The sequence below is a fragment of the Haliotis rubra genome, unplaced genomic scaffold (assembly GCF_003918875.1).
Source record: "Haliotis rubra isolate DU_JTF1 unplaced genomic scaffold, ASM391887v1 Scf337, whole genome shotgun sequence".
NCBI classification, from domain to species: domain Eukaryota; kingdom Metazoa; phylum Mollusca; class Gastropoda; order Lepetellida; family Haliotidae; genus Haliotis; species Haliotis rubra.
Window position 1 is genome coordinate 404,781 of NW_025767010.1, and position 17,805 is coordinate 422,585.

Here is a 17,805-nt window from a genome sequence, read left to right on the forward strand (position 1 = left end):
TTATATTTAGATAGTATTGAGTGTTTGCCCAACTTTCATGCTGATCTTTAGCAAAAATCATTTGTAAGCACTGGCTATTTGTTATAATGGTAGCTACGCCCCCTGTAGGATCAGACATATGGGTACTGTGGATGATATGCAAGATATTAAAATGTTTTACAATAAGGGTGTATGATGGCAGACGTTTAATTGGCATTTTGCATTTGAAAATAGTTCGTATTTTCACTCCGATTAAAACAATAAACTTATGGGTCAGTGCAGCATAAGGACAAGTATCATATACGATTGTATGGTCTCTGAATATGCACAGTTGTAATGTTTAGCGGTATCTCGGATATTAGGAGAGTTGTGTCCCTTTGGGCATTTGTCGATCAGCATGGAATCCAACGTGAGGCAGAGAAAGTTCGACTCTAACACAACTAAAGCGAGGGAATCTCCGGATGACGACGCAAAGCAAAATACAGTGGCGTCTCAGGGGTATATTGATAATGTTTTCGTGCAATCAGCTGGTTATGACAAAGCATGATAATGAAAAGCAAATACCCAACAACCAGAGGGTGCCCTCACCGTGATAAATTAACTGTGACATGTTGTGGGATATGTTACTGTATTCAATGAATTGTTATCTGTTTTATTTTTAGTCTTTCAGAATTTAATACTGACAATTATCATGCCCAAATTGTCCTCATTAACCTGGCTTAAAATGCATTTAAACTAATGATGCAATGAGAAATAGAAAGATTTGTGCTTCTATATACAGGTGCATTTCAAATTTATTAGAGGGAAATAGCTTCACTGCATAAATAATAACAATATGAATTCTTTTCTTCATCGATGATTTATACAATTGTACAGATTTTGTTTTTGCCTTTGATCTTTCCTTTTGATATATTTTTTTGTATCTTCCAAAGATGGGGGGCATTTGGTGCTGCGTTCATCCTGGCCAGTGTAATATGTGCCGTGCTCATCCTGGTGATCCTGCCATCGCCGATACAGCCAGTGTCATACAGGTAAACAGTTCACAACCAGTGTTGGTGTTGTACAATACATGTGCTCTTGTTCTGTATGTACTGTATGTCACTTTTTAGACAGTGTAGATCAATTAACATTGGTTTTTAAGGCTTGTAGAGCAGGGCTGCCTAATAAGAGGGGTCGCACTATAGAAAATGTTTTACAAAACGTACCTTCAGAATATATCCCCAGGACCACATGCATGTCATAAAATATTGGGGATCAGTTGTCAGGCTCTGATTTTGTTGGTGTGGGATGTTGAATATGCTGTTAACCAATGATGTTACTGGTCCAGATTCGACTATGGTTGCTGGGATACAGCTAAGCTATTGCTGATTTGGACACAAGAAAAATACTATGTATTGTGTAACGGTATGATAAATCTATTAAATGTGTTCATTATGTCATACTTGTAAACTGGTTTTCATCTAGTGAGATGGGTTTAACGCACTTATAAAGTGATGTGTGTATCTGTGTTTTTGGGGGGCAGTGGGGTAACCTAGGGGTTAAAATTTTCTGTGTCACACCAAACACCCAGGTTCTATTCCCCACATGGGTACAATGTGTGAAGCCCAAATCTGGTGTCCCTACTGTGATATTGCTGGAATATTTCTAAAAGCGGTGTAAAACTAAACTCACTCACTGTGTTTGTGTCTGTGTGCCTGTGGACTTCTGGAAGCATGTAATTAACACTCACTCCTTGTTTGCCCCAGTCTTCCGTCTCGCCCTGCCCTGACAGGTGTCTTGACCCCCAATAACAGGCTGACCGAGGCAGAGCATCTATTTGAGAACAAAATTGAGGGACCCGAGTCGTTGGTGTTTGATGGAGGTAATGGCCTAGTTGAGGCTTTTGTTGTCAATATATATATGATGTGTTCAATTCATACATAAGACAAATTATGGTTTGTTACCTTGGTTGCCCAAACTGCTGACATATAATGTAGTGGTTGGGAATCTATATTTATTATCTTTAACTTCAAACTTTACTTGTAAACAATGAATGAAAAACAAACATGTTTGCCGTGTTTCCAGAATGCCAGGCAGATAAATCCTAATAAGTGTCATTTGCTATAGTGATGTGTGTCTGTCTGTATGTTTCTGTGTCTATTATAATGTTTTTTGCACAAAGCATATGGAATTTAGCATATTACAATGGACTTATTGATATTTTTTACCACAAGGGAGATAAGTCAGGTATGAGTACCACTAAAGGTCAACTGCAATTAGAAGAAAATAAGAATTTAGAAAAAGAATATCAAACATATGAGACACCTTTGTGGAGACATATGTATCAGTGGATACATGAACTAAAATAGACCTGACAGCTGTGCATATACATGTGTGCCATGAGGACATAGGAAGGATTGTGATATTGTGTATGCTATGTTCTTCCCTGTAGATCACCTGTACACAGGGACCATGGATGGAACAATCCTTGACATATACAAGGGGCAGAAGAGGGTACTAGCCAGGCTTGGCAGAGAACCGTGTGGTAAGTCTAGACTGATACATACAATATATATAGGGTGCTAGCCAGAGGTAAGTCTAGACTGATACATACAATATATATAGGGTGCTAGCCAGAGGTAAGTCTAGACTGATACATACAATATATAGAGGGTGCTAGCCAGAGGTAAGCCTAGACTGATACATACAATATATAGAGGGTGCTAGCCAGAGGTAAGTCTAGACTGATACATACAATATATAGAGGGTGCTAGCCAGAGGTAAGTCTAGACTGATACATACAATATATAGAGGGTGCTAGCCAGAGGTAAGTCTAGACTGATACATACAATATATAGAGGGTGCTAGCCAGAGGTAAGTCTAGACTGATACATACAATATATAGAGGGTGCTAGCCAGAGGTAAGTCTAGACTGATACATACAATATATAGAGGGTGCTAGCCAGAGGTAAGTCTAGACTGGATACATACAATATATAGAGGGTGCTAGCCAGAGGTAAGTCTAGACTGATACATACAATATATAGAGGGTGCTAGCCAGAGGTAAGTCTAGGTGGATACATACAATATATAGAGGGTGCTAGCCAGAGGTAAGTCTAGACTGATACATACAATATATAGAGGGTGCTAGCCAGAGGTAAGTCTAGGTGGATGTATACAATATATAGAGGGTGCTAGCCAGAGGTAAGTCTAGACTGATACATACAATATATAGAGGGTGCTAGCCAGAGGTAAGTCTAGACTGATACATACAATATATAGAGGGTGCTAGCCAGAGGTAAGTCTAGACTGATACATACAATATATAGAGGGTGCTAGCCAGAGGTAAGTCTAGACTGATACATACAATATATAGAGGGTGCTAGCCAGAGGTAAGTCTAGACTGATACATACAAATATATAGAGGGTGCTAGCCAGAGGTAAGTCTAGACTGATACATACAATATATAGAGGGTGCTAGCCAGAGGTAAGTCTAGACTGATACATACAATATATAGAGGGTGCTAGCCAGAGGTAAGTCTAGACTGATACATACAATATATAGAGGGTGCTAGCCAGAGGTAAGTCTAGACTGATACATACAATATATAGAGGGTGCTAGCCAGAGAGGTCTAGACTGATACATACAATATATGGTGCTAGCCAGAGGTAAGTCTATACAATGGTATAGAAGGGTGCTAGCCAGAGGTAAGTCTAGACTGATACATACAATATATAGAGGGTGCTAGCCAGAGGTAAGTCTAGACTGATACATACAATATATAGAGGGTGCTAGCCAGAGGTAAGTCTAGACTGATACATACAATATATAGAGGGTGCTAGCCAGAGGTAAGTCTAGACTGATACATACAATATATAGAGGGTGCTAGCCAGAGGTAAGTCTAGACTGATACATACAATATATAGAGGGTGCTAGCCAGAGGTAAGTCTAGACTGATACATACAATATATAGAGGGTGCTAGCCAGAGGTAAGTCTAGACTGATACATACAATATATAGAGGGTGCTAGTCAGAGGTAAGTCTAGACTGATACATACAATATATAGAGGGTGCTAGCCAGAGGTAAGTCTAGACTGATACATACAATATATAGAGGGTGCTAGCCAGAGGTAAGTCTAGACTGATACAGATACAATATATAGAGGGTGCTAGCCAGAGAGGTAAGTCTAGGTGGATGTATACAATGGTAGAAGAGGGTGCTAGCCAGAGGTAAGTCTAGACTGATACATACAATATATAGAGGGTGCTAGCCAGAGGTAAGTCTAGACTGATACATACAATATATAGAGGGTGCTAGCCAGAGGTAAGTCTAGACTGATACATACAATATATAGAGGGTGCTAGTCAGAGGTAGGTCTAGACTGATACATACAATATATAGAGGGTGCTAGCCAGAGGTAAGTCTAGGTGGATGTATACAATATATAGAGGGTGCTAGCCAGAGGTAAGTCTAGACTGATACATACAATATATAGAGGGTGCTAGCCAGAGGTAAGTCTAGGTGGATGTATACAATGGTAGAAGAGGGTGCTAGCCAGAGGTAAGTCTAGACTGATACATACAATATATAGAGGGTGCTAGCCAGAGGTAAGTCTAGACTGATACATACAATATATAGAGGGTGCTAGCCAGAGGTAAGTCTAGACTGATACATACAATATATAGAGGGTGCTAGCCAGAGGTAAGTCTAGACTGATACATACAATATATAGAGGGTGCTAGTCAGAGGTAAGTCTAGACTGATACATACAATATATAGAGGGTGCTAGCCAGAGGTAAGTCTAGACTGATACATACAATATATAGAGGGTGCTAGCCAGAGGTAAGTCTAGGTGGATGTATACAATGGTAGAAGAGGGTGCTAGCCAGAGGTAAGTCTAGACTGATACATACAATATATAGAGGGTGCTAGCCAGAGGTAAGTCTAGACTGATACATACAATATATAGAGGGTGCTAGCCAGAGGTAAGTCTAGACTGATACATACAATATATATAGAGGGTGCTAGCCAGAGGTAGAGTCTAGACTGATACATACAATATATAGAGGGTGCTAGCCAGAGGTAAAGTCTAGACTGATACATACAATATATAGAGGGTGCTAGCCAGAGGTAAGTCTAGACTGATACATACAATATATAGAGGGTGCTAGCCAGAGGTAAGTCTAGACTGATACATACAATATATAGAGGGTGCTAGTCAGAGGTAGGTCTAGACTGATACATACAATATATATAGGAGGGTGCTAGCCAGAGGTAAGTCTAGACTGATACATACAATATATAGAGGGTGCTAGCCAGAGGTAAGTCTAGACTGATACATACATATATAGAGGGTGCTAGTGAGAGGTAAGTCTAGGTGGATGTATACAATGGTAGAAGAGGGTAAGTCTAGCTGATACAGAGTAAGTCTAGGGAGGATACTGATACATACAATATATAGAGGGTGCTAGCCAGAGGTAAGTCTAGACTGATACATACAATATATAGAGGGTGCTAGCCAGAGGTAAGTCTAGACTGATACATACAATATATAGAGGGTGCTAGCCAGAGGTAAGTCTAGACTGATACATACAATATATAGAGGGTGCTAGCCAGAGGTAAGTCTAGACTGATACATACAATATATAGAGGGTGCTAGCCAGAGGTAAGTCTAGACTGATACATACAATATATAGAGGGTGCTAGCCAGAGGTAAGTCTAGACTGATACATACAATATATAGAGGGTGCTAGCCAGAGGTAAGGTCTAGACTGATACATACATATATAGAGGGTGCTAGCCAGAGGTAAGTCTAGACTGATACATACAATATATAGAGGGTGCTAGCCAGAGGTAAGTCTAGGTGGATGTATACAATGGTAGAAGAGGGTGCTAGCCAGAGGTAAGTCTAGACTGATACATACAATATATAGAGGGTGCTAGTCAGAGAGGTGGAGGTGAGTCTACAGTATATAGAGGGTGCTAGCCAGAGGTAATAGACTGATACATACAATATAGAGGGTGCTAGCCAGAGGTAAGTCTAGACTGGTGCATACAATATATAGAGGAGGGTGCTAGCCAGAGGTAAGTCTAGACTGATACATACAATATATAGAGGGTGCTAGCCAGAGGTAAGCCTAGTGGATACATACAATATATAGAGGGTGCTAGCCAGAGGTAGAAGTCTAGACTGATACATACAATATATAGAGGTAAGTCTAGACTGCTAGCCAGAGGTAAGTCTAGGTGGATGTATACAATGGTAGAAGAGAGGGTGCTAGCCAGAGGTAAGTCTAGGTAAGTCTAGACTGTAAGTCTAGACTGATACATACAATATATAGAGGGTGCTAGCCAGAGGTAAGTCTAGACTGATACATACAATATATAGAGGGTGCTAGCCAGAGGTAAGTCTAGACTGATACATACAATATATAGAGGGTGCTAGCCAGAGGTAAGTCTAGACTGATACATACAATATATAGAGGGTGCTAGTCAGAGGTAAGTCTAGACTGATACATACAATATATAGAGGGTGCTAGCCAGAGGTAAGTCTAGACTGATACATACAATATATAGAGGGTGCTAGCCAGAGGTAAGTCTAGACTGATACATACAATATATAGAGGGTGCTAGCCAGAGGTAAGTCTAGGTGGATGTATACAATGGTAGAAGAGGGTGCTAGCCAGAGGTAAGTCTAGACTGATACATACAATATATAGAGGGTGCTAGCCAGAGGTAAGTCTAGACTGATACATACAATATATAGAGGGTGCTAGCCAGAGGTAAGTCTAGACTGATACATACAATATATAGAGGGTGCTAGTCAGAGGTAGGTCTAGACTGATACATACAATATATAGAGGGTGCTAGCCAGAGGTAAGTCTAGACTGATACATACAATATATAGAGGGTGCTAGCCAGAGGTAAGTCTAGGTGGATGTATACAATGGTAGAAGAGGGTGCTAGCCAGAGGTAAGTCTAGACTGATACATACAATATATAGAGGGTGCTAGCCAGAGGTAAGTCTAGACTGATACATACAATATACAGAGGGTGCTAGCCAGAGGTAAGTTAAGGTGGATGTATACAAGGCTAGAAGAGGGTGCTAGCCAGAGGTAAGTCTAGGTGGATGTATACAATGGTAGAACAGGGTGCTAGCCAGAGGTAAGTCCAGGTGGATGTATACAATGGTAGAAGAGGGTGCTAGCCAGAGGTAAGTCTAGGTGGATGTATACAATGGTAGAAGAGGGTGCTAGCCAGAGGTAAGTCCAGGTGGATGTATACAATGGTAGAAGAGGGTGCTAGCCAGAGGTAAGTCAAGGTGGATGTATACAAGGGTAGAAGAGGGTGCTAGCCAGAGGTAAGTCAAGGTGGATGTATACAAGGGTAGAAGAGGGTGCTAGCCAGAGGTAAGTCAAGGTGGATGTATACAATGGTAGAAGAGGGTGCTAGCCAAAGGTAAGTCCAGGTGGATGTATACAATGGTGGAAAAAAGTGCTAGCCAGAGGTAAGTCAAGGTGAATGTATACAAGGCTAGAAGAGGGTGCTAGCCAAAGGTAAGTTTAGGTGGATGTATATAAGGCTAGAAGTAGGTGCTAGCAAGAGTTAAGGCTGGGTTTATGTATACAAGGGAAGAAAATGGTGCCAGGCAGAGGTATGCCTAGAATTTTTGAAAGGTCATGTTTTTATGTTTTGCTGAACCTATTAACAAAAAGACAACTGTATCATGGGTGTGTGGATTTGATTTCAGGAGGTTATGCAAATGAGCCGACCTGTGGACGACCTCTTGGCTTGAGAATGAACAAAGATGGCTACCTGATAGTAGCAGATGCCTACCTGGGACTTTTCCAGGTCAACGTAGCAACAGGTGAGAGAGGAAGCTATGACTGACTGACTGAGTTTGGTTTTACGCCGCTTTTAGCAATATTCCAGCAATATCACGGCGGGGAACACCAGAAATGGGCTTCACTGATTGTACCCATGTGGGGATTCGAACCCGGGTCTTCGGCGTGACGAGCCAACGCTTTAACCACTAGACTACCCCACCGCCCCAGGAAGCTATGAAGAAGGTGATGACTGCTAACTGTCATGATAGGCAACTAAACAACACATTAGGAGAACAGATTGACCATATATTGTGAGCAACAGTAAAGGCATATAAAAAAGTGAGTGAGTGAGTTTAGTTTTACGCCGCATTCAGCAATATTCCAGCTATATGGCGGCGGTCTGTAAATAATCGAGTCTGGACCAGACAATCCAGTGATCAACAGCATGAGCATCGATCTGTGCAATTGGGAACCGATGCATATAACAAGACCCTTGCAGGGCGGTTTACATATACTACTCAAAAGAAGGAAAAGAAGTCCCTGTTGTTTCTTATTACCATGGTTACTCTGTCATGCTGTACCTAATTTAACTGTTTGGTTCTAGAAGTTGGTGAGTGTAAGAAGCAGATGTTTATGATGATCCACCCATCCTCATACCTGAAGTCACCATTGTCAGTAAGAAGACGAAGCCTGGTTCTACAGCTACATCGGCATTGTTATCAGCGCAGACATTGACAGAAGACCTACTATCAACGCAGACATCGGGTACCAGAGATAGTAGCAGCGTTAACTCTTCAAAAGTGCAGCGAGCCTTAGATGACGTCTCTTCAGTATCAGATGCATCATCCCTGCAGCAGTCTCTTCAGACAATGCAGAACTTCAACCTGGGACTGTTCATGCATCAGTTTACAGACCAGATGATGTCGATGATGGAATGTCGCTTCACTCAGGAGAAGGCTGCTATGAAGACCTCTACAACGACTACTAGCCTGCGTGAAGGCTCTACAGTCTCCCCACCACATCCGGATGAAGAGGAAAGCCTGCGCGAAGGCTCACGGACACAACGATCGTCCCCATCTGAAGTGAGGAGTCTGGACTCCACTACCAACGTAGACGCTCCAAAGATTGCTGCTAAGAAGTCTCCACGCAGGAAGGAATCGAGGCGTTCTCCTGAACCCTACAGACGTCGCAGATATGAGTCTGCATCTCCATCGGACTCTGACGCCCATCAAGAGCCTGCGCGAAGGCACTTCTACAGAGGGGAAGCTACGTTCAGGAACCCACCTTCGCGAAGGCCTAGAGAATTATCTTAAAACTCCAGGAAGGATTCAAGGTCACATCGGGATTGATCGCCGGCGTGAAGCTCATCTTACAGATCATCCTATAGAGACTCAAGTCGTCGTGCATCCATAGAGCGAGAGAGATGTCTAAATCAGAGGATGAAGGTGAAGGCATATTCTCCGATATGGAAGTTAACTCCTGGATCGCCAATGGCTTGGACTTCATCACCTTCTAAGGACACAGATGAGGCGTTTACCTACAAGATGTCCAACGATTATTTCGACACGCTCACCTTTCCACCAATCGACCCGATCTCTCAAGTACCAGACAACCTTTTGATAAAGCCACCAAGTCGCAGAATCAGCACATCCCGACGTTCAACGCCAGGAAATTCCCTCTACATAGGATGGAACCCTTCCTGAAGGCTCCAGAGGTTGATGATGACTACAAGATTATCACCGACTCCCATCAAAGAACTTACAAGATAGAGGATAAGAAGTTAGAGCAGCTGGATGCAACCACCAGATGTACTTTCTTCGGATTAGCCGGATCGAGGGCTATCAACGAAACTCTCATCTCGAAGTTCAAGAATTCCCCGGCCGAAGAAGACCGGATGATATACTCCGCTCTACTAATGCAGAAGAGGGACCATCAGTTTATGTCGGAGCACCTAGCATCCACATCAGCGGGCTTGACTCTCCTGAGAAGACAAGGGTTATTGTCAGCATGCACTTGGAGTGAACGCTTCACCAAGTCCTTATACAGAGCCCCATGGTCAGCATCTTACATCTTCGGAGGAGGAATTGAAGAAGTCGCCAGAGAAGTCTCTCACGACTCAAGGGAGGTTATGATGGTTAAATCCATCGACACCTTGGCTAACGTGATTCCTCAGACGTCCCAACGCTACTCCAATAAATCTAAGTTTGCAGGAGTCCAGAGAGCCAGAGAAAAGAAGTATTCCAGCATGAAAGGAGGAAGAGGCTCCTTTCGTCGCCCAACCGGAGCTCCTAGAGGTAACCCCAGAAGAGGCCGAGCACCTAGGGGTGCAAGAGGAATCAAGCGCTGAAGGCCAGGTTCGGAAGGACTGGAGTCTTTCACCCCCAGCCGTTCCTGTACAACCTTCGACAGTGGGTGGACGTTTTCAACGGTACTGGGAGAATTGGGGAATACTACAGGACGACTACGTATCCCAGATAATGCGCAGAGGGTACAAGATACAGTTGGAAGCCACTCCGCCACTCACAAGCAACCTGATGGCCTTCAACTATGAAGCCGACCAGATAGAGAAACTGGACGATGCTATCAAACCCTACTCAACAAAGAGGCAGTAGAAGAGATAGATCAAGATCTCATCACGCCGGGTTCTACTCCCCAATTTTCCTGGTACAGAAGGAGAATTCCAAGGAGAAATTTCGGCTCATCTACAACATGAGGAACTTCAACCAGGAGTATCTACGCAGACCAGCAAAATTCAAGATGATACATCGTCCTCAGCTCCGACATCTCGTTCATCCAGCTTGAATTTTCATCTCCTTGTTTTAGTTCTCTGTAAGTAGACTTTAAGTACTCTGACTAGGCATAAGGATAGATCCTGCGTATCCTGTGAACCAAGGACTGTAGATAGTGCTGGGATGTGGAACTGTCTGTCAGGCTGATCAGGCAGTTGGTTCTTGGCGATGAAATCCCATCTCAGTCCAAGATGTACGATGTCACGATGTCTTGATTCAAATCGTGTTCGTTCAAAGTCCAGAGCATGTATTTCTGATATCCTTACAGCTGTTGCTAGGGCGATCAGGAACAGCATTTTCTGAGTTAGTAGTTCAAAGGATGTCCATTCTAGAGGCTCGTAGGCATCACTGGTCAGATGTTGTAGAACTATGTTGAGATCCCAGGCAGGAGCCTTAAATTTCTTTTGTTGGTCTTCCAACTTGAACGAGCGTAGTAGTGCCAGAATCTCTGGTACTTTGGTCAGCTTGATACCCAATTTCATGGGGATAACTGTACTGAGGGCAGCTAAGTAAGTTGAGAGTGTTGAACCTTTTAACTGTCTCGTCTGTCGTGGATGACATAAGTATTCCGCCACAACCTGTACACTTGAAAGTCTAAACCCAAACTTACACAAATGCCTCTCAAAGAAGTCAAACTTACACACATGCTTCTTGTGTAAATGCTAGATATCTGTATATTACTATCTATAATACTCTACTTTGACAGGAATATTCTTATTTTCCCATGATACACTATAACTATTCTTATAAAATGTCAAGTCTATATCTAACAATGGACCTATCAACAAATGTAAGTGACTGGTTGAAATATGCAGCTTGGTCCAGGCGTGATTATTTATTGGGGTAATAATCAGCTGAGAATGCTTCGAAGTCGTACACAGCTGTATATGTATTAGTAGTTGTAAAGGTAGTATCATCTAGGTAGCATCAGTTACTCAGAAATGACCAAATAAAAATAATGCAGTAGCCTCATTTTGAAGTCAGGTTACATACTGTCTAAGTCAGAGCCATGTATATTACTCAAAAGAAGTAAGGAACAACCAGTTCATATAAAATGATTCTAATAGAAGATAAGTTAAGAACAACCTGCTTCCTTCTTACCACTGTTGGTAATCTGTCATGACATAATCAGGGGTGTGACACAGCAAACAATCTACAGCTGACCAATCCACCCCCGTGGTGGAGTGGTTAGAGTAGAGTATTATAGATAGTAATATTATAGATAGTAATATACAGATATCTGGCATTTACACAAGAAGCATGTGTGTAAGTTTGACTTCTTTGAGAGGCATTTGTGTAAGTTTGGGTTTAGACTTTCAAGTGTACAGGTTGTCTTTCTTGTCCCCTTGGCGCTATGCTCTGATGATGAAAACATGCTCAAGACGACAGCTTCCATTCACTTATGACGGTCTTTGTCACATTCTGAAACTTCTTCTGTGTAGATGGTCAGACAAGGTATGCCAGAATCAAACGCCCCAGATATGTTATGAATCATGGAAACCCACATTTTGCCCTTTTACCCGCATTGACAGGTATTTATAATTTACCATGAATTACTATGTATAACATTTAATTGTTCTCGTCATGATATGGCTGAAATATTGCCAATGTGACGATAAATTGTAACTCACTCACTCACCTTTTACCCACAGGTAAATTTACCCCAGAGCAAACATGGTGTAGATATTACAGCTGCAATATTTAATATTTTGGTAAAATCATTGGGCTGGGATATTGTGCAGACATATAAGAAAAACAACAAAATTGATATACTTCAGGTGATGTCCATGAGATGTACTCCTCACAAGAGCCTGTCAATGGTCAAAGACCTCAGTTTCTGAATGACCTTGACATTGGAAGTGACGGAACTATTTACTTGAGTGACTCCAGCACAAGATGGGGAAGAAGAGAAAACAGATACTGTATCATGGAAGCTGAGGAATCAGGAAGGTTGGGACACAACCTTGGAGATAATTAGAGTTGTTGCATGTTGTGATGATTATGATTTTTCGGGGGGGTGGGGGTGGGTGTTCATCAATTTTGTACACTAGTACTAGGGGGGTCAGCAATTTTGTACATGTAGATATTTAAAATATATGCTTCACAAATATGGGAAGGAGAAGGGGGGTCATTGATTTAGTACATGACATGCAAGGGGGCTCACTTACTTTGTACATAAATTTTTATTTATTTATTTTTGGGGGGTTGTGTGTGTGTGTGTGTCTGTCTGTGTGTGTCTGTGTGTGTGTGTGTGTGTGTGTCATTGTACATGCTTCTCCATAAAAATCATCACTCCCCCTATCCATAAATTATGAACTGTCCCTAATGGATGTCGTGGTCCAATTGCAGAGTTCCAAATAAGCCTTTGGTCATGTGGGTACGATACCCATACTTTTAAAACTAAGTGGGTATTTCCAATTTCAAGTGGGTATCTATACTTTTTGATACCCACCATATATTTAAGATCCGGGTATTCATTTCAAATAACAAGTATAAGAGGTGTGCCAGACACACACTACAACGTCACCTCATAAGACTGTAGCAACTGTTTGTTTTATTTCAAAACCTTATTCCCATCATGTTGTTTCACTTCCACACCGCGAGTAGCTAATGTTACAAGTTTATTTAAGATATCACTGGCAATTGATTCTGACTGTGAAACACAGCATAATATTAATTCATCTAGCAGTCCTCTAACGAAGCTGTTTTCTGATTGTAGAGTAAAGAAACCTAGATATTTTACTTTGATCGTGTGGATGCTTTCAATCATGCTTGCTTTGTTTACAGGACATGTACACAGGAAACAGCTATTTCATTGGTTACTATTTATAGATTGGCCAATCAGTGAAGGGTTAACAAACCATGACTGGTATTCTATCTGCATTGAGCATCTTAATTGCATTTAGAATTATTCAAGAATATTTGAATCGCGACTATTTGGAGATGGACAAGTTTGTTTCGATTGGCTTGAATTGATACTCACCATAATTTTGATGTATTGGGTAAATACGCATTCTTATTTTAACATAGCGTAAAGGTAAATATTTAGTGTTTTTTCATTTGCTGGCATTTATTTTTCTTGTGTATTTCAATTTTTCTATAGCGTATTATACGCAAATACGCAGCTTATCTGGAGCACTGCATTTGGTAATCTCTTGAAAACTGGAACCTGGACTATTTGTTGATTAAGAAAGCATTTGATTTGCATAATTCTCACTGTTAGGTTCCACGTTTATTATTAGGCATGAGTGTCACTCACTCACTCACTCACTCACTCACTCACTCACTCACTCACTCACTCACTCACTCACTCACTCACTCACTCACTCACTCACTCACTCACTCACTCACTCACTCACTCACTCACTCACTCACTCACTCACTCACACCAACCAACCAACCAACCACACTCATTCAACTACTCACTTACTGATCCACTAAACCATTGTATTGTTCAGTTTTCATACATTGTTTTGCTCAGTTTTCGTACATTGGGCCTGATACAGAAGTGAATTGATGGATTGAGTCATCTAGAAAACAGAATGAGCATAGTTAACTGACTGACCCATGCATTTCATGTTGCCTACAACTCAGTAATATCACTAACGCCAGCATGTTTCTTTCAGAGTGATGTCTTTTAATCCCACGACCCGAGAAATGACAGTTTTGATGGACGGGCTTGCGTTTGCAAATGGTGTCCAGTTGTCCTCCGATGGGGAGTTTCTGCTGGTGTGTGAAACTACAAAGGCGAGGATTTGGAGGTACATTGTGAAGTATTACATGACTTGTTTCACCTGAAAACACCACCAGTTACATGATATTGCTACAACACAGGGATTTTGTATGTTTTCCAGCAAGATGTGTCTAAATGGCCAATAGTTTTTAGACAAATGAAAAATTTCACAGTTTAGGAGAAATACCAATTTTCGAAAATCTTCCATTTTTGCTTTTACTTTTGCTTTAACACATTTCAACATACAGCTCGGTCTTTAAGTGGCTATTTGTTGTGTTTTTATTATTCTCAGCTAGTGCCAGTCTTACATTAACTTCCCACTCAAAAAGGAATAAAAGGGTTTTATAACTACTATGTCAGAATATTTGTCACCTAGCTTTCGAAAAAATGTAATTAATTTCTCCCTTGCTATAGAGAACAATATTCAGATAAGGGATGTATCTCTGCCTAGCATTACATTACATATTCTGCTGTTAAGCTCTCAGTACTGATACTTATTGTTCACTCTGAATAAATTATTCTAATGATGATACTGTAGAATGGAGATGAGAAATATTTGAACTGAAATGGATGACCTTACACAAAATACACTAACTGAGTTATGTCAGCCTTAGTACACTGCCCCTCAGTAAGGCAGTGAGTTAGTTCCATCTGTGTTGTCCTTCCACTCAGATACTGGCTGAAGGGACCTAAGACAGGCCAGAAGGAAGTTTTCATGGACAACCTGCCTGGACTTCCTGACAACATCAGGCGTAACCGCCGGGGGACATACTGGGTTGGCCTGGCAACAGTCTGCGCAGGGCAGATAAGTTCTCCATGCTGGACTTCACATGTGACAAACCCTGGCTGAGAAGCCTCATCACCAAGGTACAGTGACACAGTTGTCTCCCCTTAGATTTGGCAGACGGTGAACATGTGGCTTGAGTTAAATTCAGACAGGATCTGAAATACTACATTCATGATTCACATGAATGAGTAAGAGAATACTGTTTAATATTTGGGATTTGTTATTTATTTTAAGGATAGGTGGTATTTATGTTAGATGTCTGTTCATCTGTTATTGTTCAATTTGTGGGACATAACTGAAGGAAGTGACATGTTTCTTTAAAAAACACCATCTATGGTTAAGATAATGGACACTTGCACTGCATCAATGGTTTGATCACAGCTTTATATAAAATTACAGGATAGGCCTTGCTTTTTACATATTTGCTGTCTGAATTGCTCTTGTCTTTATATATTTAGATTGTTTCTCAAGAAACCATCGTCAGTGTTATCCCCAAGTACGGCCTGTTATTGGAGGTGGACAAGACAGGGCAGATCGTACAGAGTCTACATGATCCAACAGGAACTGTAGTGCCCTCAGTCAGTGAAGCCGAGGAGAAGGATGGAGTTATCTACCTTGGATCTTACAATCTCCCATTTCTGAGCAGACTGCGTTTGAAGAAAACAGGATAATGATTTGATTTTTTTCTGGATTTCTTTTTGAATAGAGTATATTTTTTGGCAGTCATATTTATGCCGGCTGTAGACTATAATCATTTTCTATTTTTCCATTTGGATGAAACTTTCCAACATATATATCAGTCTTTTTTATGTGTGAGTGAGTCCGTGAGTTTGATTTGATGACATTTTCAGCTGTGGCCAATGATATTATGGTGTGTTAGCTTGGGAGGAAAGTCTGCAGTGATGTAAGTCACCACTTCTGTGAAATGAAGCACGAGTTGGGTGTTGACTAACCTAGAAACATAGTCAGGTTCAACCAGGATTCAAACCCTAAAGGGGTGGTGGGGTAGCCTAGTGGTTAAAAAATTGGCTCGTCACGCCGAAGACCCGGGTTCGAATCCCCACATGGGTACAATGTGTGAAGCCCATTTCTGGTGTTCCCCGCCGTGATGTTGCTGGAATATTGCTAAAAGCGTTGAAAACCAAACTCAGTCAGTCAGTCAGTCGAACCCTAAATCATAGAAGGGTACACTCTGCACAGCAAATTTCAGTGTCTTTGACAACTGGACCACCTTTACCCACTCAACCTTCTGCTGTACTTGATGTTTTGGTGATTGTTTCCTTTTGTGCCAACTTATTGATCATCACAGAAAAGTGTTTTCAAAAGACCAACAGAACATATAGTTTTACTACACGACTACATGTGTAGTGAATAGTAGGACTCACCATGTATGTTCCACTTGTTGCAATAGTTGAACTTTTGACTTTGATTTGACCTTTGTACTTTTACCATTTTTGTTATTCTATTATAATGTGATCTAAGCTCTAGTAGCATTGCCTCCTGTGAAAGTACTAGACTGAGGAAACTGAACTTTGACATGTATAATTCTTTGTGTGATGACATCATATTTTGTTCAAATCTGTACTGTTCAGATGTTAATATTCTATATTTATGAAGAACTTTGTTGAATGTCAGTTTCTGCTGTTGTGTGGTGGCCTTGAAGTTTAAATATCAATGTAGAGTAGCTGTGGCACTATTTTTGTTATCAAATATAATGGATTTACCCCATCTAGTCAAAATTATCAAATCTGCCAAACATGTAATATTACCATTGCGATAAGAACATAGAATCTCAATCAGACACTTCCTTCTGAAATATTTTAAATGTGCAATGACCATCCCTAGGACATCCAGGGTGTCTGGTTCCAATGGATAGCACATGATTCATATTACGCCAAAATATTTATATTTGCCTCCTTACTTTTGAGCAGTCTTCCTGTCTGTAATGAGGTATCGCCACACGTGACGTCAGCTGATTCTCATTAAGCAGACGTCAACATTAGATTGCATGAACTTCCCCTGATGAGTAGCTCAACATAACATGTCCTGGCCCCGATTTCTCGAAACAAACTTAAGTCTGAGTTTTGACTTAAGTTAGAGTTTTTACTCAAATTTGAGACAATGCAGGAAAATGCATTTCCCAGAATAAACTGAAATCGATATTAAACTCAAACATAGTAAACAATTTGAGTTTGGTGGATAGATTACTTAAGTTCTTTGGGCTTTTTTTATTTTACAAATGCACTTGAGTTAAAAATTCAGCTGTTTACTAATTGTCAAACTCAGTTTGAAATTTGAGTAAAAACTTTTGTTTCAAGAAATTGGAGCCTGTTCTGATATTGCTGGTACATTTCTAAACTCAGCATAAACCCCTACTCACTCTAATTTATTGTGCCTTGATAAAACATGACATTTGCTTTGCATTTCTCCAGTTGCTTTTGTTTAACCTGCATTTCAGTAAATTATGAGCTCATAATTTTTGCAAAGCATATTCCACTGGTGATGTGCTTTGACAAGAAAACGTTTGTTAAATGCGTTGATGATTTCAAAGGAATCTTGCGAGGATGTCCTTTTTGTTATGTATTGTCATTGTGCTCAGAAAGTAGGATAATGCACATATTCAATTACCAGTTAGAGTGAATGTTTAACATGCAATAATTTATGTAGGGTTTTACAAAATGTTTGAAGCTAGTGTCACCTGAATACACCT

At 40.8% G+C, this 17,805-nt stretch overlaps 1 protein-coding gene across 1 annotated transcript; it reads left to right on the forward strand.

Annotated features, from left to right (window-relative positions):
- The first annotated feature begins 360 nt into the window (after positions 1-360).
- Positions 361-16,834, forward strand: LOC124284432 (adipocyte plasma membrane-associated protein-like). The gene is given in 10 exon segments (XM_046720513.1): positions 361-477; positions 912-1,010; positions 1,725-1,840; positions 2,411-2,503; positions 7,711-7,827; positions 12,354-12,525; positions 14,202-14,336; positions 14,981-15,101; positions 15,104-15,175; positions 15,554-16,834. Coding segments are annotated over 10 exon segments (1,239 nt in total). The 5' UTR covers positions 361-376; the 3' UTR covers positions 15,767-16,834.
- Positions 16,835-17,805: the final 971 nt, after the last annotated feature.